Source organism: Cherax quadricarinatus, chromosome 84, assembly GCF_038502225.1.
Source record: "Cherax quadricarinatus isolate ZL_2023a chromosome 84, ASM3850222v1, whole genome shotgun sequence".
In the NCBI taxonomy this organism is placed as follows: domain Eukaryota; kingdom Metazoa; phylum Arthropoda; class Malacostraca; order Decapoda; family Parastacidae; genus Cherax; species Cherax quadricarinatus.
In genome coordinates this window covers 9,465,025-9,490,264 of record NC_091375.1, presented here as the reverse complement: position 1 = coordinate 9,490,264, position 25,240 = coordinate 9,465,025, and the positions used below count along the sequence as shown (strand labels likewise).

General features: G+C 43.5%; 1 protein-coding gene across 4 annotated transcripts in view; it reads left to right on the top strand.

Moving 5' to 3' along the window:
- The window catches only part of LOC128704268 (E3 ubiquitin-protein ligase HRD1), a 57,326-nt gene that overhangs the window by 5,842 nt on the left and 26,244 nt on the right, over positions 1 to 25,240 (top strand). For 2 of the 4 annotated variants that reach the window (XM_053799357.2, XM_053799355.2), the window contains 3 exons: positions 619 to 839; positions 3,772 to 3,917; positions 4,335 to 4,518. In XM_053799357.2, the coding sequence (XP_053655332.2) occupies positions 3,836 to 3,917; positions 4,335 to 4,518 (266 nt within the window). In that variant the 5' untranslated portion in view covers positions 619 to 839; positions 3,772 to 3,835. Of the gene's footprint in view, positions 1 to 618; positions 840 to 3,771; positions 3,918 to 4,334; positions 4,519 to 8,729; positions 8,947 to 25,240 lie in introns of those variants that run through there. The other 2 variants (XM_053799356.2, XM_070103037.1) reach the window with 2 other exon arrangements.

Sequence of the window (25,240 nt, the reverse complement as noted above, 5' to 3'; positions counted from 1 at the left end):
CCCTTATCCTACGTTTCTCGGTACTCTCGATCTTTCCACACCTGTCTTGACCTTCGTTTCTCTCCCCACTTCCCAAAATAAGAAAGAGAAAGGGGTGAGGACAGGGAGTGCAAGAACTGGCACACAGTAAACAGTTTAACTGGGATACTGTGGCACACACCTCCGGGTAGACCTCAGCAACACCACTAATACGTGATGGATACTTGTGAAATCTTTTAACATACTGTATATTCCTCTGTATATATAGACGAATGCTGCTGCCTATATGACGAGCTAGGAGCTGAATGATAAAATAGAAAATATGTAAGGAAACGCAAATGGGAGTAGAAACGAAAATAAGTGGAATATCTCACTCGCAGTAGAAATTATTGACAAGGAAGGTAGGTTGGAGATGGCTAAATATAGCAACTCTTGCCTGTGGTGGCCTGTCCCTTTTGTTTTTATATATTTATGTAAATACGCAAAGTTTTGCATGTTATAGAATATACCTAGATGCTTATGCATGATGTCTAGACAATAGTTGTAAGGAGGCTCTGCACTGTAATGTTTATTTTGACCCTAGTTTCATGAAAATATTGTAAAGATTTTTGTGATTCTGAGAGAATGGTGTTGTTGCAGCCTAGATGGCAGTGTTGTAGTGAGTGTGGTGATGGTGGAGTGTATGTGCTGGTGATCCACACTGACCACACACTGTTGGTCTTATCCTACCCATTGGGCACTGCTGACCTTGTTAACACCTGCCACATGACCTGACGAGTGGTAGGGGCGGAAACTCGTCTATATACTCGCTGGCGACTGACTCCAAGCACTTGCAGCAGAAACACAAGTTTCCCCTTGAGGTAATACATTATTTATGAACCCGCTACATTTGAAGTATTCAGCCAGTTGTTACGCAGTTGTTTGAGCTTTTACACAATTGGTGACGATCACAGTATTGAAATGTTTTTGACTACTGGTAAACAGGTTCATTGGAGCCTTAAAAAACATAATGACCCTCATGTCGATTGGTTTTAAGCCCAGTAAACCAATCAACCAATTCTACATTCACATGGGCTGATAGCCCTTGTGGCTTAGCGCTTCTTTTTGATTATAATAATAATACATTCACATGATACATATGTCCACCATGAGGTGTCTGTATTAACAGCTTACTTTAAGCCATATTTTAGGGATTAAAGTAAATACCGGGTGTTTTAGGAGGACCCCCTCAAGGGAGGTTCCTTGATGCTGGTGAGGGGATCTTGATTTAGGGAATTGGAGCTGTGCTTCAGTTCCCTGAATTGAGTCTGATTACCTTCCATCCCCCCCCCCACATTCGCTGTATAATCCTACGGGTTTAGCGCTTCCCTGTGATTATAATAATAATTTAGAAGGACGCCTAGCGTTGTTACAAGGTAACTAATAAATGACAGGTTGAAATTTGTGTATTGAATGACCAACAATGATCTTGGCTATTTTTTTCATGGAACAAAATGTTGGATCTATAGAATATATGAATTTAGGGGATTTTGGTAAACATTAATTATGTTGTTCATGATCGGAGCTTATAAAAGCAATGAAGATTGTCAAATATGTGGCATGATGTCCTTGACTAGGTGTCACACAAGACCTGAAGTGTTTGTACACTTTATATTAATTCCCATTTTAAAGATTTTTTTTTTTATTAGTGTAGGAATTAGTTTTTAAACAAATTTAATTGCTTCGAGAATTAGAGGCTGGATGTTTTAAATTGTATCGATTCCATGAAAGTCATTTAGGCAGAAAATCACATGCAACCTGGAGTTTACCGCGAGAGGTTTTCGGGGGTCGGCGCCCCCGCGGCCAGGTCTGAGACCAGGTCTCGTGGTTGATCAACCAGGCTGTTACTGCTGGCCGCACGCAAACTGACGTACGAACCACAACTCGCATGGTCAGGTACTGACTTTAGGTGCCTGTCCAGTGCCTTCTTAAAGACAGCCAGGGATCTATTGGTAATCCCCCTTATGCATGCTGGGAGGCAGTTGAACAGTCTTGGGCCCCTGACACTTACTGTGCTGTCTCAGTGTACTCGTGGCGCCCCTGCTTTTCATCGGGGGAATGTTACATCTCCTGCCCAGTCTTTTTGCTTTCATATGGAGTGATTTTCGTGTGCAAGTTTGGTACTAATTCCTCCAGGACCTTCCAAGTGTATATTATTGTGTATTTCTCTCGCCTGCGTTCCAGGGAATACAAATCGAGGGACTTCAACCGTTCCCAGTAATTTAGGTGCCTTGTCCTACTTGTGTGTGCCGTGAAAGTTCTTTGTACACCCCAGGTCAGCGGTTTCGCCTGCCTTGAAGGGGGCAGTTTGTGTGCAGCAGCATTCCAGCCTGTAGAGTACAAGCGATTTGAAGAGGATCATCATGGGCTTGGCGTCCCTAGTTTTGAAGGTTCTCATTATCCATCCTATCATTTTCCTGGCAGATGCGGTGAATACATTGCTGTGGTCTTTGAAGGCGAGATTCTCTGACATTATCACTCCCAGGTCCTTCACATTACTTTTTCGCTCTATTGTATGGTTAGAATTTGTGGTATACCCTGATACAGTTTTAATTTCCTCGAGTTTTTCATATCTGAGTAGTTGAAATTTCTCTTCATTGAATTTCATATTGTTTCGAGTGGCCCATTTGAAGATTTGGTTGATGTCCGCTTGAAATCTTGTGGTGTCTTCGATGGCGGACACTGTCATGGTAATCCGGGTGTCATCCGCAAAGGAAGACGTAGACATCTCTGTCAGATATGAGGATGAGGAATAGAATGGGGGCGAGTACTGTGCCTTGTGGAACAGCGCTTTTCACAGTAGCCGCCTCAGACTTTACTGTTTACTATTATTCTTTGTGTTCTATTTGTCAGGAAGTTATAGATCCATCTACCACCTTTTCGTGTTATTCCTTTATCACGCATTTTGTGTGCTATTACACCATGGCCACACTTGTCGAAAGCTTTTGCAAAGTCTGTGTAATAGTTTGCTTTATATCTTTATTTTCCCCCATACCCGTCCTGTGGGGGGTAGTCAAAAGATTACAGAGGTACATAATGGGTCCAGGGACTGTACCGCAGAGTTTTGATAGTTGAACAAGGTAATATGAAGAATATTTTAATGCCTAAGAGAGAATCAAATTAATTTCGTATATTGTATTAGGGTTATTTTTTCTGGGATACAAAAAAAGAGCGTTTTTTCCATTAGCCCAAAATTTAACTGTATCCATTGCTAGCTCACTAAATAATGGAGTATTTACATAATGTATTGTTAAGGTGAAGCAAAGTACACAGGCTAATATTCGTCGACTGACCAACAGTAGGCTTCTTCAGTCGGGTACAAAAGTAGGCAGGAGCAGTAGAGATGTGAAGACGATGTAATAAGTCCATCACCATTAAAGTCGTAGATTTGACTAGCTTGTGCTACTAGGTCAGATGCCGTGCTCCTTCCTTAAGTGAATGTGACCTAACCTGACTAGGTTGGGGCATTGGCTTAAGCCAGTAGGAGACTTGGACCTGCCTCGCATTGGCCAGTAGGCCTGCTACAGTGTTCCTTCTTTCTTATGTTCTTATGTAATCACATTTCTTTCCCATTCTGATGTTTGGTCCGAACAATAACTAAATCTTTTGACCTTGTCTTCATGCCTTGAGGCACTGAGGTGCTGCCAAGTGATTAGCCTATTATATATTTGCATTAATGAGCAGGTGTACAGGCGTACCTAAGAAAGTGACCACTGAGTGTGTGTGTGTAGCATATGTTTACATATTCCTCAGGTGAGTGGGGAGGCACGTGGAGGGTGGAAGTGGTAGCAGGGATGGTGGGCATGCTTGAAGAGTGATGCCACTGCCCTCACCTTATCGCAACCCAGGCAGATGGCGTGCTGTTGTATTCCAGCAGGAGGTCAGACACGGTACTGCAGGTGAGACACTGCTATTGATAGCGATCTCTCTCTCTCTGGCTCTAAATTTTAAGGGGCACGTAAGTACCCCCGTCTTCTAATATGTTCATTTTTCCCTATAATCTACCTTATCCATAATTACTATCACATTTGCTTTGTCTGTTTCGTAAGGTGAAGTCCAGGATCCTTCCTTAATTCCTGGTATAACTTAACAAATCTTTGATGACAATAGCGTTGCAGAGGTCTGAGCACAGCTCAGACTTCTGCAACGCAACTGTTAGCCCAAAGGCTTTATACTACTAGTCTAGCACTTCCCCACAGACAAAAATGATGAAGTATTGTGCAAAGGTTGGATTTGGAAAAGACCTGTCTATCATGGACCATTAAGCCTTCTGCAGTGTTTCTCCATGCTTATGTTCATGTGTGCGTGTGCCACAGGTTGTCTGCTGTCGGTGGTGTTGCTGGCACCGCTTCTGGTGCCTGAGTGGGGCGTGGCACCAGTAGGGGCCCTGGTGCTGGTGTACAGCTGTGTGCTGGTGCCTGCCGTAACTAACTACTACTCTTTCTCCCGCTTGCTCATCCGCCTGGCCCGGGCACTTATTCATGGCTGGAGTAAGGGCAGGTTAGTGCCTCTTATTTAATATAGTTCCCTCTCTCTCGGTGCTACCTCACTAAATGGCTAAAGGCTTGGTCTATCTTAAGAAAAATGTTCTGGTGTACGGCCCTATCTCTTTCCACACACACAAAGCCTGTCATTAGAATCTCTGACCTTTATTGTGCTCATCGTTGGTGTAAAAACCACAACCTGACAACAGATGGAGCAAGGATTCACCTCAGTGTGTATAATATTCGCCGGACAAATGTCCTAGTACGAGTCTAATCTTCCGACGATCCGTATAGATGATTTACAACTGCAGTGATGCTCTACACTGCTCACTCTCTTCTAACTTTGATATTTTTAAGGCCTACAATATCATCGAGTCATTTATCTAAAACCCGTTATAATGCAAGATCTTTCATGTAATACAAAGAAATAGATATTCAGTCTCAGTGAAAAAGACTGAAACATAGACACAAGTGAGCACTTAAAGTTTAGGGATTTTATTGCTTGCAAGACTCTCCCTATCACTCGCTAAAGCAGCAGCCTCCCTCCAGTAATGATCCAACTTTTATCTCCACTGATGTGAAGAAGTGTACTTTGTATCAAACATCATTTAGAACTAATGTATAATACCTGTCTGGTAATACCTTGAATCAAGAATTAAACTGGTTCTTGATTTAAGGTATTAACAGACTCAACTCCATGAAGACATATAAAGGCTCTGAGCCTTTATATACCCTCTGTGTCCATGTATTGTTTGTAATGGCTTGATAAAGCTCATGGAGAGCGAAACGTTGCCACAATAAATGTCACATTAGTTGCACTTGTGTCCTTTTACTTTACAAAACTAGTTATTATTGTTGCAATAGAAGATAAAATACTACAATTAACAGTTGAGAACGTAAGTCTTATTCCTGTAGTTCACAAGCAAGTTCTGGAAAAATCTTTCAGATTAAACAAAGAAATTTACTGATTTTGGATTGTTACAAAGTCACATAACCTGTGAATGTTATTTAATGTAAACTTATAAATGTTCATACATTGTTGTCACCAGTTCGGTTCTTCCACCAAATAATTCTTATAACCAAAATTGTCAATATAGTCGATATTTCAATGTCTTCATATCACATGTTATCTTGGGAGCCTAGCAATATAATTCTTACCTATGCAGTGTAAATTAATATTAATGCCTAGCAGTAAACCATTTTTCTGTGATCATTTGTTGTTATTTAGTTGTAAGTTTAGTTTGCCCGAAGTGCTGTGTATATTGTGATGTTTTGGAGTGTTTATACCTTATTTATATATAATGTACTGAAAATCTGATTTTTTTTTTTAGTTCTAAAACTGACCCAAGTGTGTGGGGGGGGGGGGGTGCGCTCGCTTATATATTCTTACCTATTTGTGGTTGCAGGGGTCGAGTCACCGCTCCCCTGGCCCCGCCTCTTCACTGGTCATTACTAGGTCCTCTCCCCCTGCTCCATCAGCTTTATCCTATATCTTCTTAAGACTGTACTCGCCTAATTGTACTCACCTAATTGTGGTTGCAGGGGTCGAGACTCGGCTCCTGGCCCCGCCTCTTCACTGATCGCTACTAGGTCCTCTCCCTCTCTGCTTCCTGAGCTTTGTCATACCTCTTCTTAAAACTATGTATGGTTCCTGCCTCTACTTCGCTTGCTATGCTGTTCCACTTCCTGACGACTCTATGACTGAAGAAATACTTCCTAACGTCCCTGTGACTCGTCTGAGTCTTCAGCTTCCAGTTGTGACCCCTTGTTTGTGTCCCCTCTCTGGAACATCCTGTCTCTGTCCACCTTGTCTATTCCCCGCAGTATCTGTCCTCCAGTGTCGTCAGTCCGATTTCCCTTAACCTTTCCTCGTACGACATTCCCCTGAGCTCTGGGACTAGCCTTGTTGCAAACCTTTGTACTTTCTCTAACTTCTTGACGTGCTTGACCAGGTGTGGGTTCCAGACTGGTGTTGCATACTCCAGTATGGGCCTAACATACACAGTACTGTGTGTACTCACCTAATTGTGGTTGCAGGGGTCGAGACTCAGCTCCTGGCCCCGCCCGCGTGTGTGTGCGTGTGAGTGTGTGTGTGTGTGTGTGTTAGATGTGTAAAAATAGCACAGAAGTATGTATAGTATATTATAAATTCTCCAGTAGTACAAAAAATGCATGGAGTAAATATAATGAGGTTTAAACATTGTAATTTATGAATGTACTGCGGGAATATCGATACCAGGGTTTAAAATCTCTGGGAAAAATGTCTATTCCTAAACATAGCGATTGTACAGAAAAAGATTAAACATCGTGGAAAGGATTGTAATGTATTAGCCTCAGAAACTCTGCTGGAGAGACTGGAGCAGAAATATACATACCTTCTTTTCAGTTTATCGTGAGGTTTACCAATGTGTATTGATGAGTATTTAACTTGCCAGTACACGTGGAACAATGTGTCTTGCGTCCAGATAATGGAGTTACTCCAGCCATCTATAATGAACAATGAGTGATCCTTTGTATCATATTGTAAATTAATTGGCTTATAGCCATGGTGTTACGTTCTGTGCCAAATAACTTTAAATTAGCTAAAGTCTTGTGTGCCAGGTGCTGGCATAACTAGTTTGCTCATAAGTTTGTATTACTCAATTTAGAATTGGTTTATAGTACTGCAGTATGCTAGACAACATTATGCCTTAGTCCCTAAACTACATTTTCTCCATCCTGCCACCAAGAAGTGTTAGATACTTGGTATCATATTGTCCATCAAGTGTTTTATACTCTCGGTATCACACATCATTACTCATACATATGTTAATATATCTTTATTCCTACATGTGCAAGGTATACAAATCATAGCTGACATCAATGACATACTACTATATAGAAAGTCGCTTGTTATGCTGAGCATTTCCCACAAATTAGGTCAATTTTGTCCCAGGATGCGACCCACACCAGTCCACTAACACCCAGGATGCGACCCACACCAGTCCACTAACACCCAGGATGCGACCCACACCAGTCCACTAACACCCAGGATGCGACCCACACCAGTCCACTAACACCCAGGATGTGACCCACACCAGTCCACTAACACCCAGGATGCGACCCACACCAGTCCACTAACACCCAGGATGCGACCCACACCAGTCCACTAACACCCAGGATGCGACCCACACCAGTCCACTAACACCCAGGATGCGACCCACACCAGTCCACTAACACCCAGGTACCCATTTTACTGATGGATGAACATAGACAACCGGTGTAAGGAAACACGTCCTATATTTCTACCCTCGCTGGGAATACATCTTTATGTCGTGTATTATTAATTGTAATTGTTGTTTTAATTAACTTTCTAATAACTCTCATTTAGTAAATGTATTCCTTCCAATTGCCTTAATGAATAATGTATGTTTTATTAATTGTATTATGAAACAGTTCACGCCCATCAAGTTTCGTTCTTTGCCAAAATAGTAATTGTGTCCTAACCAAAGTCTAGCTTGGTATACCAGTGCTGCACTCAGCCTGCTCGTTATATATACTCTCGTCAGCGATACAAACCTGGGTGCATTAGGGCATAACTTATGCTTCTGTGGAATATTTTCATCCCCAGTTCTCCAGTGTGCTGCAGCCCCATTTTAAGAAATTCTGTTTAATGAAATAAATGACTTGACTCCACATCTTATCCTCCCTCTCATCAATTTCCCAGCTGCCATCACTCGTTTAGTGGAGTTGTGAAACACTGCACTAGGTGTGCTGGCCCCCACTTAATCCTTGACCCTCCCTTTATGTTTCATAAGGAGTGGAAAACCATACCACGGGGTGGGGTTTGAACCCGCTGTCCTAAAACTCCAGACCGTCGCGTTAGCCACTGGGCCAGCTAGCTTCAATAAGATTCATCCAACTAGGTACATTTCTACACCATAGGAAAGTTAGCATAGGCACCAATGGCCCAGTGGCTAACGCGACGGTCTGGAGTTTTGAGACTGGCCGCAGGTTTAAACCCCACCCGTGGTATGGTTTGTCTGCAATCGTGTCATTACGATTTCGTGAGTCAAGGAGTGGAAGAGCTACGTTTATTCAGGCACCTCATATCTCTTCTGCTTATTTATTCTTTGTTCACACACACACACACACACACACACACACACACACACACACACACACACACACACACACACACACACACACACACTCGTGGTGGTGTAAACATAGTGGTTGGACCGGCAGGTGGTCGTGGAGGTGAGGGTCTGCCAGGGTACTCATGGCTGCTGCTATTGGTGCTGGCGCCGTATTTCCTGTACGTACTAAGGACGCGGCCTTACCTGGTGATCGTGGCCGCCTTCCTATACGTCGGCGTCGTTCTTCCCATGGCTCTGCACTCCCAGCTGCCCGAGGGCTCCCTCCTGTGGCTCCCCAGGGCTGTAGTGGCTCTCTTATTTACCCGGTGAGTCATTCAAAAAACAAGCAACTGCCACGACCCTGTCCCGGGGTTAAATATGTATGGTTCAGTCTCCCCCTAAATTTAACAATTTTCTTCCGTATAGACTCCCACAATCTAGCTAAGACGGCTTTATTTCCAGATTATGCGGTCCACTAAAATAGTCATAGCTTCATATATCATTGAGCTCTCCCAGCTTCCTGAAGACTGTCATTGTCAAGACCTTCTGAAACCAGAACCCATAGGATTTGATCTCGTACATATGCGGGATCATACATCAACACAAGAGTTGTCAAGAGTAATGAGATCTGGCAAGGTGTCTCCTTGAGTCCTGGATATCGAAGAGGCTGCGCGAATCGCTAGCAAAAACCAGGGCAGATGAGGAGCTTAGTGTCCTTATATTGAAAAAGGGAGGCAGCATTAAATGCAAACCGATATCTGATAGGCATACTTTCGAAAGTAATAAAGATAGGTGGAGCCCCTGGAGGAGCATGTATTCATAATGTAATAATAATATCTATTTCTACAAGTACACGTACAAGGTATACAGGCCTAACTGACATCAATGACATACTACTATATAGAAAGCCACTTGTTATGCTGAGCATTTCCCGCAAATTAGGTCAGTTTTGTCTCAGGATGCGACCCACACTAGTCGACTAAGACCCAGGTACCCATTTTACTGATGGGGTAACATAGACAACCAGTGTAAAGAAACACGCCCAGTGTTTCTACCCTCGCTGGGACTCGAACCCGGCGAGAGCTTTAGCCACCAGGCCATGGGCCACCTAGGGAAGACTGATCAGGAAACAGGACAAGTGTTTCCAGGTGCGGGTCTTAGTCATGTGATGACCTGCAGCTGGAGCTTTTGGTCACCTGACCGAGGCCTTCCGCTGGCTTACCGGTCCACCACTTTAGAAATTAATGTTATAATTATTACTAACATAGGATGATGTATTCAGAAACGACAACCAGCACACAGGCTTAAAAATGGGGAATTGTCTGGCAGACCTATTAGAATACTGCCTTGAAAAGATCAGCTTTCTGGTAGCTGAAGTGTGTTCAAGGCATATTTCCCTAAGGGAAAGGAAGAGAAGTAGTAAGCTGGAAAGAGAGAGACGCTCCCTCTAAAGACGAAGAATCACTGAGCTCCTCAAGAATGCTAGATTATCTGAAACACGGAAGGTAGCGTTAACCAGGGAAGTGGAAAATATTGAGCTTAAGTTAAAGGACTCGTGCAGGATCCAGGAGAGACAAGAGGAGCTAAAAGTGATTAGTGAAATTGAAAGAAATTCGAAATATTTCTTTTCATATCCCAAAAACAGGGCAAAAACCACATCTAGTGTAGTCTTTGCTCAGACAAGACGGATCCTACACAGATGACAACAAAGAAATGAGTGAGATACTGAAATCTCAATATGACTGTGTTCAGCGAGCCCCTAATAAGTCTGAAGATAGACAATCCAAATAATTTTTTTTCATGAATGATCCTCAAAACCCTGTCAGTGTAGGCCAAATTTCTGACATATCCCTAACTCCACTAGACTTTGAGAAAGCCATTGACAACATACTCATGCACTCAGCCCCAGGCCCAAACTCGTGGAACTGTGTGCTAATTAAGATCTGCAAGAAACCTCTCTCGTTGGCCCTAAGTATGCTGTGGAGAAGAAACACAGACACAGGTGAGATTCCACAGTCACTAAAAACAACAGATATAGCCCCACTCCATAGATGTGGCAGCAAAGCAATAGCTAAGAACTATAGACCAATAGTTTTAACGTCCCACATTATAAAAATCTTTGAAAGAGTTCTAAGAAGCAGAATTGCAAACCACTTGGACTCCCGAAAATTGCACAATCCAGGACAATATGGGTTCAGAGTAGGTCACTCCTGCCTCTTGCAACTACTGGACCACTATGATATGGTCTTGGATGCACTGGAAAAACAATGCAGATGTAGTATACACAGATTTTGCAAAAGCATTTGACAAGTGCGATCATGGTGTAATAGCACACAAAATGCGTGCTAAAGGGATAATTGGCAGGCGAAATAGGCAGATGCATCTTCAATTTTCTAAACAATCGAACACAAAAAGTAGTGATAAACAGAGTTAAATCGGAAGCTGCTATACCTGGAGGGTTTCGAGGGTCAGCGCCCCCGCGGCTCGGTCAGACTAGGCCTTATGGTGGATCAGGGTCTAATCAACCAGGCTGTTACTGCTGGCCACACGCAAACTGACGTACGAACCACAGCCCGGTTGGTCAGGTACTGACTTTAGGTGCCTATCTAGTTAGTGCCTTCGTAAAGACACCCAGGGATCTATTGGTAATCCCCCTTATGTATGGTGGGAGGCAGTTGAACAGTCTTGGGCCCCTGACACTTATTGTGTTGTCTCTGTGTACTCGTGGCGCCCCTGCTTTTCATCGGGGGAATGTTGCATCTTCTGCCGAGTCTTTTCCTTTCATAGGGAGTGATTTTCGTGTGCAAGTTTGGTACTAATTCCTCCAGGACCTTCCAAGTGTATATATCATCATGTATCTCTCTCGCCTGCATTCCAAGGAATACAGATCAAGGACCTTCAACCGTTCCCAGTAATTTAGGTGCCTTATCGTACTTACGTGTGCCGTGAAAGTTCTTTGTACACTCTCCAGGTCAGCAGTTTCACCTGCCTTCAAGGGGGCAGTTGGTGTACAGATGGATTCCAGCCTAGAGAGCACAAGCGATTTGAAGAGAATCATCATGGGCTTGACGTCCCTAGTTTTGAAGGTTCTCATTATCCATCCTATCATTTTCCTAGTAGATGATGTGGATACGTTTTATGGTCTTTGAAGGCGAAATCCTCTGACATTATCACTCCCAGATCCTTCACACTACTTTTCCCCTCTACTGTATGGTTAGAATTTGTCGTATACCCTGATACAGTTTTAATTTCCTCAAGTTTCCCATATCTGAGTGTTTGAAATGTCTCCTCGTTGAACTTCATATTTATTTTGAGTGGCCCATTTGAAGATTTGGTTGATGTCCGCTTGAAGTCTTGTGGTGTCTTCGATGAAGGTCACTGTCATGGCAATCCGGGTGTGATCCGCAAAGGAAGACACTGAGCTATGGCTTACATCTGTCTTTGTCAGAAATAAGGATGAGGAATAGAATGGGAGCGAGTACCGTGCCTTGTGGAACAGAGCTTTTCACAGTAGCCGCCTCAGACTTTACTCTGTTTACTACTACTGTGTTTTCTGTTAGTTAGGAAATTATAAATCCATCTACTAACTTTTCCTGGTATTCCTTTATCACGCATTTTATGCGCTATTACACCATGGTCACACTTGTCGAATGCTTTCGCAGTCTGTGTATACTACATCTGCGTTTCGTTTGACTTCTAGAGCGTCCAGGACCTTGTCATAGTAGTCCACTAGTTGGGACAGGCAGGAGCGACATGCTCTAAACCCATGTTGTCCTGGGTTGTGTAACTGATGGATATCTAGATGAGTTGCGATCTTGCTTCTTAAAACCCTTTCAAAGAATTTTATATGGGATGTTAGCGCTCTTGGTCTATAGTTCTTTGCTATTGCTTTACTGCCCCCTTTGTGGGGCAGTTGTTTTTAGCAGCTGTGGGACGACCCCTGTGTCCATGGTTCCTCTCCACGGGATGTTAAAAGCACGTGATAGGGATTTCTTGCAATTCTTGATGAGCACGGAGTTCCTTGAGTCTGGCCCTGGGGCAGAGTGCATGGGCATGTCATTTATCGCCTTTTCGAAGTCATTTGGTGTGAGGATAATATCAGATAGGTTTGAATCAATAAAATTCTGTGTCTCACTCATAAAATCATTTAGGTCTTCCACTCAGTCTGGTTAGAAGCTCGCTAAAAACCGGGTCATATTGGGACTTGAGTAGCTCACTCTTTTCCTTGCTGTCACCTGTGTAGGACCCATCTTGTCTAAGTACGGGCCCAATACTGGACGTTGTTTTCGACTTCGATTTGGCATAAAAGAAATATTTTGGGTTTCTGTCAATTTCATTTATGACTTTATGCATTTCTTCTTTACAGTAATTTAATAATAAACACTGAATTTTTTTTTCGTTAGATTCAGAATGATTTTTTGCGAAATTATTGCACACACAAGTTATCGCTTACCCTATTCGGCAAGAAGTGCGCTGCTATTTAAGCCAAAATAGTAAGTTTTACTTGTTCGGCACGACATATATACATCGTGCAGAAGATCCACACTTGACTTCTCAAACTGTTAGTGTACGCAAAGATAAACTTTGAAAACAATTTGCTATAATCTAATAAATTACTAAAAAAGTTCATGATGCAAGAATTCTGGAAGGTAACTAACTGGATGTTTATTTACGAACATTGTGATAGCTCAGTAGATTGGAACTGGCGTCCTATCGGCCTGACCCTAATTTTTGGAATCCATATTAAAGACTGCACTTCCAGTTCACCTTAATTAGCATAGTTTAATCAAGTGAGTTTTCAATTATCATGAGGAGGTCCCTTCAAGGAGAGTGATGCTAGTGAAGTGCTCTTGATCCAAGGAATTACAACTAACCCTCGCTTTACCTCCCATTTCTTAAGTGTTGTTAAACACCTACGTGTCTAGAGCTTTCTGAATATAATATTAATTATAGATGACGATGGAGGGGATTCTTGCTTGGTAAATCTGGTGACCTTACTAAGATATTTAACCAGTAGACAAAGACAGTGTGTGCCACGATGTTTATTTAGATTTCATTAAGTCCTCGGATAGAATTCAGCACAAGAGAACGATGAAAAAATAAGTGGCGTCACATGGTATTGATGGGAAAGTCTCTCCTGATTAAGTACACAAATACAGATACATTGAAGATTTAATGATGAGGTTTCGCCCACACAGGGACTTTATCAAGACAAATTAACTTGGAAGGGGAGGTTGAGTGTATATATGAGGTTGAGTGTATGTGTGAGGTTGAGTGTATGATAGGTAAGACACATATGCAACAGTTAGACAACTTTATTCCGAAACGTTTCGCCTACACAGTAGGCTTCTTCAGTCGAATACAGAAAGTAGGCAGGAACAGTAGAGATGTGAAGACGATGTAATCAGTCCATCACCCTTAAAGTCGTAGAATTTGAGGTTGTCAGTCCCTCGGCCTGGAGAAGTTCAGTTCCATAGTCAGGAACTATCTGAAGATCAAGCGACAGTGCGGAGACTTAAATACTGTCGGAAGGAGAGGTGCAGGGTAGTAGTAGTAGTAGTAGTAGTAGTAGTAGTAGTAGTAGTAGTAGTAGTGAGAGGCAACTGAGAGGTCATGTCCGCAGGCAGTAGCAGGCAGTAGCAGCAGTAGTGAGAGGTTCGAGAACATGTCCAACCTTCAGGAGGTCCGAACTCCGGGCCTCATTGAGCTTGAACCAAGGGGTGTTTTTTCTTGCACAGATAGCCGCGTTGCAGCGTTACTGATACAACACATACGTGTCGGCATTACTGTTCGACAGGTCACAAGGCACATCACATACAACAGGAAAGTAGGCAGGAACAGTAGAGATGTGAAGACGATGTAATCAGTCCATCACCCTTAAAGTCGTCTTCACATCTCTACTGTTCCTGCCTACTTTCTGTATTCGACTGAAGAAGCCTACTGTGTAGGCGAAACGTTTCGGAATAAAGTTGTCTAACTGTTGCATATGTGTCTTACCTATCAACCTGTCGGTATTGTATACCATTTTGATGTTCATCTTGTCAGACACTGCAACACGCGGCATCTTGGTACAGAAAACACCTTGGACAAGCTTTTCAAGTGAGAAGGGTTGGATCTGAGAGGGACATGACCTCTCAGTTGCCTCTCACTACTACTACTACTACTACTACTACTACTACTACTACTACCCTGCACCTCTCCTTCCGACAGTATTTAAGTCTCCGCACTGTCGCTTGATCTTCAGATAGTTCCTGACTATGGAACTGAACTTCTCCAGGCCGAGGGACTGACAACCTCAAATTCTACGACTTTAAGGGTGATGGACTGATTACATCGTCTTCACATCTCTACTGTTCCTGCCTACTTTCTGTATTCGACTGAAGAAGCCTACTGTGTAGGCGAAACGTTTCGGAATAAAGTTGTCTAACTGTTGCATATGTGTCTTACCTATCAACCTGTCGGTATTGTATACCATTTTGATGTTCATCTTGTCAGACACTGCAACACGCGGCATCTTGGTACAGAAAACACCTTGGACAAGCTTTTCAAGTGAGAAGGGTTGGATCTGAGAGGGACATGACCTCTCAGTTGCCTCTCACTACTACTACTACTACTACTACTACTACTACTACTACTACTACTACCCTGCACCTCTCCTTCCGACAGTATTTAAGTCTCCGCACTGTCGCTTGATCTTCAGATAGTTCCTGACTATGGAACTGAACTTCTCCAGGCCGAGGGACTGACAACCTCAAATTCTACGACTTTAAGGGTGATGGACTGATTACATCGTCTTCACATCTCTACTGTTCCTGCCTACTTTCTGTATTCGACTGAAGAAGCCTACTGTGTAGGCGAAACGTTTCGGAATAAAGTTGTCTAACTGTTGCATATGTGTCTTACCTATCAACCTGTCGGTATTGTATACCATTTTGATGTTCATCTTGTCAGACACTGCAACACGCGGCATCTTGGTACAGAAAACACCTTGGACAAGCTTTTCAAGTGAGAAGGGTTGGATCTGAGAGGGACATGACCTCTCAGTTGCCTCTCACTACTACTACTACTACTACTACTACTACTACTACTACTACTACCCTGCACCTCTCCTTCCGACAGTATTTAAGTCTCCGCACTGTCGCTTGATCTTCAGATAGTTCCTGACTATGGAACTGAACTTCTCCAGGCCGAGGGACTGACAACCTCAAATTCTACGACTTTAAGGGTGATGGACTGATTACATCGTCTTCACATCTCTACTGTTCCTGCCTACTTTCTGTATTCGACTGAAGAAGCCTACTGTGTAGGCGAAACGTTTCGGAATAAAGTTGTCTAACTGTTGCATATGTGTCTTACCTATCAACCTGTCGGTATTGTATACCATTTTGATGTTCAGGTTGAGTGTATATGTGAGGTTGAGTGTATATGTGAGGTTGAGTGTATATATGAGGTTGAGTGTATATGTGAGGTTGAGTGTATATGAGGTTGAGTGTATATGGGAGGTTGAGTGTATATGTGAGGTTGTGTATATATGAGGTTGAGTGTATATATGAGGTTGAGTGTATATATGAGGTTGAGTGTATGTGTGAGGTTGAGTGTATATGTGAGGTTGTGTATATGTGAGGTTGAGTGTATATATGAGGTTGAGTGTATATGTGAGGTTGAGTGTATATATGAGGTTGAGTGTATATGGGAGGTTGAGTGTATATGTGAGGTTGTGTATATATGGGGTTGAGTGTATACCTGGAGTTTACCTGGAGAGAGTTTCGGGGGTCAACGCCCCCGCGGCCCGGTCTGTGACCAGGCCTCCTGGTGGATCAGCGCCTGATCAACCAGGCTGTTGCTGCTGGCTGCACGCAAACCAACGTACGAGCCACAGCCCGGCTGATCAGGAACTGACTTTAGGTGCTTGTCCAGTGCCAGCTTGAAGACTGCCAGGGGTCTGTTGGTAATCCCCCTTATGTGTGCTGGGAGGCAGTTGAACAGTCTCGGGCCCCTGACACTTATTGTATGGTCTCTTAACGTGCTAGTGACACCCCTGCTTTTCATTGGGGGGATGGTGCATCGTCTGCCAAGTCTTTTGCTTTCGTAGTGAGTGATTTTCGTGTGCAAGTTCGGTACTAGTCCCTCTAGGATTTTCCAGGTGTATATAATCATGTATCTCTCCCTCCTGCGTTCCAGGGAATACAGGTCCAGGGAATATGTGAGGTTGAGTGTATATGTGAGGTTGAGTGTATATGTGAGGTTGAGTGTATATGTGAGGTTGAGTGTATATGTGAGGTTGAGTGTATATATGAGGTTGAGTGTATATATGAGGTTGAGTGTATATGTGAGGTTGTTAGGTAAGACACATATGCAACAGTTAGGTATCTTTATTTCGAAACGTTTCGCCTACACAGTAGGCTTCTTCAGTCGAGTACAGAAAGGTTGATAGAAGCAGAAGATACTTGAAGACGATGTAATCAGTCCATCACCCTTAAAGTTTTGAGGTGGTCAGTCCCTCAGTCTGGAGAAGAGCATTGTTCCGTTGTCTGAAACAATTGTTTCAGACAACGGAACAATGCTCTTCTCCAGACTGAGGGACTGACCACCTCAAAACTTTAAGGGTGATGGACTGATTACATCGTCTTCAAGTATCTTCTGCTTCTATCAACCTTTCTGTACTCGACTGAAGAAGCCTACTGTGTAGGCGAAACGTTTCGAAATAAAGATACCTAACTGTTGCATATGTGTCTTACCTAACAATCTGTCGGTATTTCATACCATTTCAATGTTCATATGTGAGGTTGAGTGTATATGAGGTTGAGTGTATATGTGAGGTTGAGTGTATATGTGAGGTTGAGTGTATATATGAGGTTGATGAAGGAATTACTAGTGATATGAGCAAATTCGCCGATGACACGAAGATAGGTAGGATAATTGATTCAAACGTAGATGTTAGGGAACTTCAGGAGGATTTAGACAAACTCTACTCTTGGTCAGAAAAGTGGCAGATGCAGTTCAATGTAGATAAATGCAAGGTTCTGAAGCTCGGGAGTGTCCATAACCCTAGCACTTATAAGTTAAATAATGTAGAACTTAGCCATACAGATTGCGAAAGGGACTTGGGGGTTATGGTAAGCAGCAACCTTAAACCAAGACAGCAATGCCTAAGCGTACGTAATAAGGCAAATAGATTACTGGGATTTATATCAAGAAGTGTAAGCAACAGAAGTCCAGAGGTCATACTGCAGCTTTATACATCATTAGTAAGGTCTCACCTAGATTATGCAGCTCAATTCTGGTCTCCATATTACAGAATGGACATAAATTCGTTAGAAAACATTCAGCGTAGGATGACTAAATTAATACATAGCATTAGAAATCTTCCTTATGAAGAAAGATTGAAGACTCTTAAGTTACATTCACTTGTTAGACGAAGAATGAGGGGAGACCTGATCGAAGTGTACAAGTGGAAGATAGGTATTAATAAAGGGGATATTAACAAAGTCTTGAGGATATCTCTCCAAGAGAGAACCCGCAGTAATGGATTTAAATTAGATAAGTTTAGATTTAGAAAGGACATAGGAAAGTATTGGTTTAGAAATAGGGTAGTTGATGAGTGGAACAGTCTACCTAGTTGGGTTATTGAGGCTGGGACTTTGGGTAGTTTCAAATTTAGGTTGGATAAGTACATGAGTGGGAGGGGTTGGATTTGAGAGGGACTTGCACATCGGAGCTTGTTTCTTGGGTGGCATTGAAAATTGGGTTGGTCAAATGTTGTTAGTGGGATGAATTGTAAAGGACCTGCCTAGTATGGGCCAACAGGCCTGCTGCAGTGTTCCTCCTTTCTTATGTTCTTATGAGTGTATATGTGAGGTTGAGTGTATATGTGAGGTTGTGTATATATGGGGTTGAGTGTATATATGAGGTTGAGTGTATATATGAGGTTGAGTGTATATGTGAGGTTGAGTGTATATATGAGGTTGAGTGTATATATGAGGTTGAGTGTATATGTGAGGTTGAGTGTATATGTGAGGTTGAGTGTATATGTGAGGTTGAGTGTATATATGAGGTTGAGTGTATATATGAGGTTGAGTGTATATGTGAAGTTGAGTGTATATGTGAGGTTGAGTGTATATATGAGGTTGAGTGTATATATGAGGTTGAGTGTATATGAGGTTCAGTGTATATATGAGGTTCACTGTGTATATATGAGGTTGAGTGTATATAGGTTGAGTGTATATATGAGGTTGAGTGTGTGTATGAGGTTGAGTGTATATATGAGGTTGAGTGTATATATGAGGTTGAGTATATATAAGGTTGAGTGTACATATGAGGTTGAGTGTATATATATGAGGTTGGGTGTATATATGAGGTTGAGTGTATATATGAGGAGTGTATATATGAGGTTGAGTGTATATATGAGGAGTGTATATATGAGGTTGAGTGTATATATGAGGTTGAGGGTATATTTGAGGTTGAGTGTATATATGAGGTTGTGTATATATGAGGTTGGGTGTACACATGAGGTTGGGTGTATATATGAGGTTGGGTGTATATATGAGGTTGAGTGTATATATGAGGTTGTGTATATATGAGGTTGGGTGTATATATGAGGTTGAGTGTATATATGAGGTTGAGTGTATATATGAGGTTGAGTGTATATATGAGGTTGAGTGTATATATGAGGTTGAGTGTATATATGAGGTTGAGGGTATATATGAGGAGTGTATATATGAGGTTGAGTGTATATATGAGGTTGAGTGTATGTATAAGGTTGAGTGTATATATGAGGTTGAGTGTACATATGAGGTTGGGTGTATATATGAGGTTGGGTGTATATATGAGGTTGAGTGTATATATGAGGTGTAGTGTATATGAGGTTGAGGGTATATACAGGGCCGGATTAAGAAGTCTCCGGGCCCTAGGCTGGAAATAAATGGTTTATATAGGGCCCTAGGCTGTTCAGATTGGCGGGGCCCCTTTGAGTTACGGGTAAGCGAAGCGACCCCTTCCAGCTTGGGGATGGGGGGGGGGGTCGGTGTGAGCCTGTTTAAGGTCTAATTAAGTACATTCTGGCTATTTAGATTAAATTTAATAGGGAAAGTACATCAAGACAACCAAAACCATTTACCAACAGCCATTATAACTATCTTGTTAAATCATGCATTTTAAAGAGAATAAACTCAAGACAGCATAGTATTACTAGATTAGGCTATTAAAGTAGTGACATCATGTACCTATTATATTCAGCATATCCACTACAGCACTGTTATTCCATTTATAAATCACTGACCATTATTTTTTTATATTTTATTTAAAACACAATACATAGCTTAACATAAAAAAAACTTAAACAAGGGTTTATATACATTTAATATCAACACATTTTGAAACACAATCCCTCAGAACGTACAATAGCAAATAAACACAATATTAACAGACACAAAGAGGTTACACAAATATACTAGAAAATATCGCTTGTGACAAAACATAACATTAAGAAAGATGGGTAATTTTTAATCCTATTTACACAAGAACAACAACAAGGACATAACATGTAGGTGACCCCTGTAACAGGTTCAATAATATAATTAAATTCATAATCCTTTCAGGTATACACTATTTACATAATATTACTGTGACATATTGGCAATGCACAATACAATAAGAAGAATATTACGATAAATATATAAATATATCAGTTACGCACAACCTACACAAATAATCAATAAATGAAAGATCCTACATCACAATCTCATGATAAAACAAAGTACATACTCTTACTCATCTAACCCACCAGTACATAAGTACCCTACAGTCACACATACTCGCCTTACCACAAGTCTTACGAGTCAGCCACAAAACTAGAAAAGCCATAATCATTCCGCATTCATCTACAGGCTATACACATTATATAATATAGCAATAAAATGCTCGGTACAAACACAAAAGCCCGTTTGCCAGGGCAAAGCCTAAAGGTAAATCAAGTACTTCAACAAAGAAAGAAGGCAGTAGACTCTGACATAAGACATCTATAACACATTATATAACTGCACCACCACATCCTCTCACACAACCACATTTACCACAACCACACATTACACTGATACACACAGCAACACAGCCCTTGTGCATACCCAACCCCGGAGACAAGCCCGTTCCATCCCCTGAAATTCAACCCCCCCCCCCCCCCCGTTTCACAACGCTAACAATGCTCTCACACTCATACTACGATACCCTGCTGAAAAAGCCTGGTCCCAGCGACTTCCATATATTTCCCGATTACAACACAACGTTCTATAAATGGTCGCCGCCAACACCCTTTTGCGCACCTCCCAATCCCCATTCCTTCTCATCGCCCAGGATACAAAAACAAAATCCGCAATTATATACGTGATTGCATGTTGCACAGGCGCCTAGACGTCTCCCACGTCCAAACTTAACGCCCTCAATACTGATATCCCGCCTCCTCCCACTGTCCTCAGAACCTTACAAATCCATTCCCTGATACTCCCCAAATTATCACAAAAATACACTACATGAAACGCCGTCTCCTCATCCCCGCACACCCGACACGCGCCCTCAACCATCAACCATCTTTCCTTAAGTGCAGCACCCGACCGCAGTATACCATGGAGAAAACGGAAAAATACCTCTCGCACATTTGGACACACGCGCATCAACCGCATCAACCGTAATCTCTCCCATATATCCTTCCACGCATACATAGGGTAGATACTCTCAGCCTTCGCGACTACCTTCACCCTTACAACACGCTCTAAAACACCCACTCGAACTTTATTAGGGTCCCGTACATGCAGCAACGCCCGCAACACGTCTTCACACACCTTTATCTCCGACCCTCCCCACCAGATTCGCACCTCTTCATGGAAGTCATTCACGCCCCTCCCCGCTTGACCCCGCACACAGCGTAACCCCCACTTCAAATAAATACACTTTACTCTTAACCGTAAATCAATCGACCCCAATCCTCCTCTGTTGACCGGTAAAGTAACCACACTCCTACTCAACCATTCACACCCGGAACCCCAAAGAAAATGGAAAACCCTCTTTAACAGCCTCGTAACATCCGTACCTGCTAACGGATATACCGCTACCACGTGCCAGACTTTACTGTATAACAACACATTCACAACAATCGCACGCTGATGTACTGTCAAATGAGTTGGTCTCAACCCATCCAATCGCCCCACCACTTGATCCACAACAAGTCCAGAATTAACCATCCTCGCCTCTCTCGCACTACCCATATACACTATTCCACACACTTTTATCCTGTCCACCATATTCCAATGTACATTCCTTCCCCAACTCTCTCTTCCCACCCAATCTCCTAAGACCAGTAATTTTTATTTTTCCACATTAACTCTTAAACCGGTAACCCCTGCGAAATTATCAATAACGTCTCCAACCACACGTAAACTCCTCTGCGTTCGCATGAGTATTGTCATGTCATCCACGTACCCTATTATTCCCTGCTCTCCACTTCCTACTCCCCAATCCACCTCCATACACGCTTCCACCTTTCTATAGAAAGGGTCTGTTAAACAGGCAAACAACAATTGAGACAGGGGACAACCCTGCCTAATACCCCGACCCATGGATACCCACTCCCCCAACTTCCCATTTACCTGTACACACACTCCCACACCTGTATACAATGTCTCTGCCCAGTGCACCACCTCCTTCCCAAAACCCTTCCTCCTTAATATGTACCAGAACACCTCACGTTCTACACTATCATACGCCGCCTGCTCCCCTCCCGACCCTTCCACAAAATTCTTTATAATACTATGCCCGTCATACATCGTTCTCCCAGACACACCATATTGTCCTCTCGCAACCACTCTATCCACCACACACTTCATCCTATTTCCTAAAATTTTTGCAAAAATCTTATAATCAGCACACAGCAATGATATTATCCTAAAGTCCTGCACCGTGTCTTGTCTCTTACCTTTTGGCACTAAAACCACAACCGCAGTTCCTTGCAACCTGCCCATCCTCCTCTCCCTTTTCATCGTATTCATTAGTTCTACTAAGAAGGACTTCAACACATTCCAATGGCTCACATAAAACTCGCAGGGCAAGCCATCCAAACCTGGTGCCTTACCTCGTGCCATCCCCTCCAAAGCCCTCCACACCTCCCCTTCTTCAATATCCCCCCCAACGCCATGCGATCACTGCCACTTAGCACACAAGATACATTCTCCCCCAACCTCCCAAAAGCCTCCACATCCACCCCTACACTCGGTAATTTTTTGCCAAACCACCTATCCACGTAATCACTCATCGCCTCCATTGTTCTTAACTCCTGTCCCGCCCTATATCCACCTAAGTCCTCATGTACCACCAGCCTATCAATTTCCATAGCCATACGGCGCTGCCTCTGTCCCCATAACACACAGGCCGATGGGCGATCACCCCACACCGCCTCTTCAATTCCACCCTGCACTCTCACCACATCAAATCTGTCATTCTGCAAATCTCGAATCCTCCCTTTTAACAACTCGATTTCCTCCATGGGATAATGCCCTGCCTGCACGCCCCTCTCATAACAACTTTGCAACCTACCCTCGAAATACTGCTGCAACCCATACGTCATCCAACCCTGGTACTTTCCCGATCGCACATAAAACAGCCAGATCCTCTCCTTAGCTACCCCATCCCACCACCCCAGCAAGTCACCCACATCCCTACCCTCTCCCCACAAATTCTCCCACATTGTCCTAAAATCTAACCCCGCCTCCTCCACCCCAAGAAGTCTCACATTTAACTTCCAATGCCCTGGATACCTCTTAGGTAAGCTGGCCCAAGTCAAGTCCGTATAAACAGCTCTATGATCCGTGTATACAGCATCTACCATACGCACACACATCACCCGCGCACTTCTCGTCACATATAACCTATCGAGCCTGGCCGCGTATCCCTGTCTATGAAACGTATGCTCAACCATTAGGTCCCCACCTCCAATAACATCCCTTAACCCCATGCCCAGCAAAAGATCCCTTAGGCTAACCAAAAAGCACCCTGCCCCCCGTGGCTCCACATCCTTTCTACGTACTATACAATTCCAATCACCGCCTACGATTGTTACCGAGGGAAGAGATCTCAAATAATAAACCAAAACATCACGCACAAATTCATTCTTCACCCTTACATCACGCTCCGCCGGCGCATACACACAAACCACTGCCAGTCGCTCACCTCTCCACCATCCATCTACCCGGAGTACCCTACCCTCCTCCCCTCCCTCACATCTAATGACAATAAACGGGCTCGTCTCCCGAATCAGGATCCCAACCCCACCCTTCAAACGTTCCGAATATGCCACAAACACACGATATCCAGCCACATTCAAATCCCGACCAACCTTAAAGTTATGCTCCTCCACAAACACAATATCTATGGCATAACATCTCAAAAACCCCTGGAGCCACAAACGCTTCACATTCGCACACATCCCATTTACATTCACAGTCATACACCTGAAACCTTCTTTAAGGATTTTACACGCTGCCCTGGAACTTCTTTCATAGGTGCATTACTAGCCTTCCTACTCTTCCCACCATGCTCTCCACTGTGAGCGCGATTCCCCCCGGTCGAACACCTGACCAGACACACCTGTGGTGCCTCCACTCACCATGTCAGCCCACGGTTTCTTCCCCGGCCTCTGCACCGGGGTCAAGACATCATTGGAATCAGAGTGCGTTGCCGCCCTCTTTCGCCGAACACTCTCTGCATCCATGTTCTGGTCGGGGGATGCCTCACAATGTACCTCCGCCACCACCTCGATCAAGGTCACCACTCTCGTAGAAGCGGCACCCGCAGTCAGCTGACTGCCTCTCCTCTCGTCATCACTCTCCTCTGGCCCTTCCACCGACTGCACATCATCCCCAGCTCTCGTCGTCTCCAAAAACCTGTCCGTCAACTGCTCTGAAGCCACATCCTCCACTCGTTCCTCTCCACTCAGCTTGGTCTCCCCTTCCACCAAAGCGGAGACCATAGAGCCTACAGGCATTGTTGGGCTCGACCCCACCGTCGGGAACTCTCTCTCCACCTCCTCGCTCCAAGAAGAACTATGGCCCTTTACAGGTGTCCCGCTGACAGGCCCCGCCATTGGGTCAGGCCCTCGCTCCGTCCCTCTGTTTGCATCCTGTCGTCGCTGCTGCCTCCCACACTGGGCTGCCATATGGTCATAAGCGCCACATAGCCTGCAAGTCTTGCGCTGCCCTGCATAATACACCATCACTTGTGTCCGGAAGTCTTCCAGGATGACAAACGATGGGATGGAATGCCTCAGCGTCATCTTCAGATTGAACGTACCCTCTGGCAAGCCGGCGTACGCCCCATCCACCCAGGTACCTGCTGTTGCCAGATGCACAGTACCGTAACGTTCAAAAACGTTCCGTATGTCTGCCTCGTCAGCTTCGAAAGGCACGTTACGTACCTTTACCCAAGTGTAGTGTCGCGACACATCAATTAGACGAACTCGTATTGCCGAGTTAACGTCCACACAGCCATCTTGATACTGCTCCACCAGGCGCTCATACACTGCCGTTGATCGTAGCTTAACGAATATCCGGTAAGTTGTGTACGAAATGGTATATAATA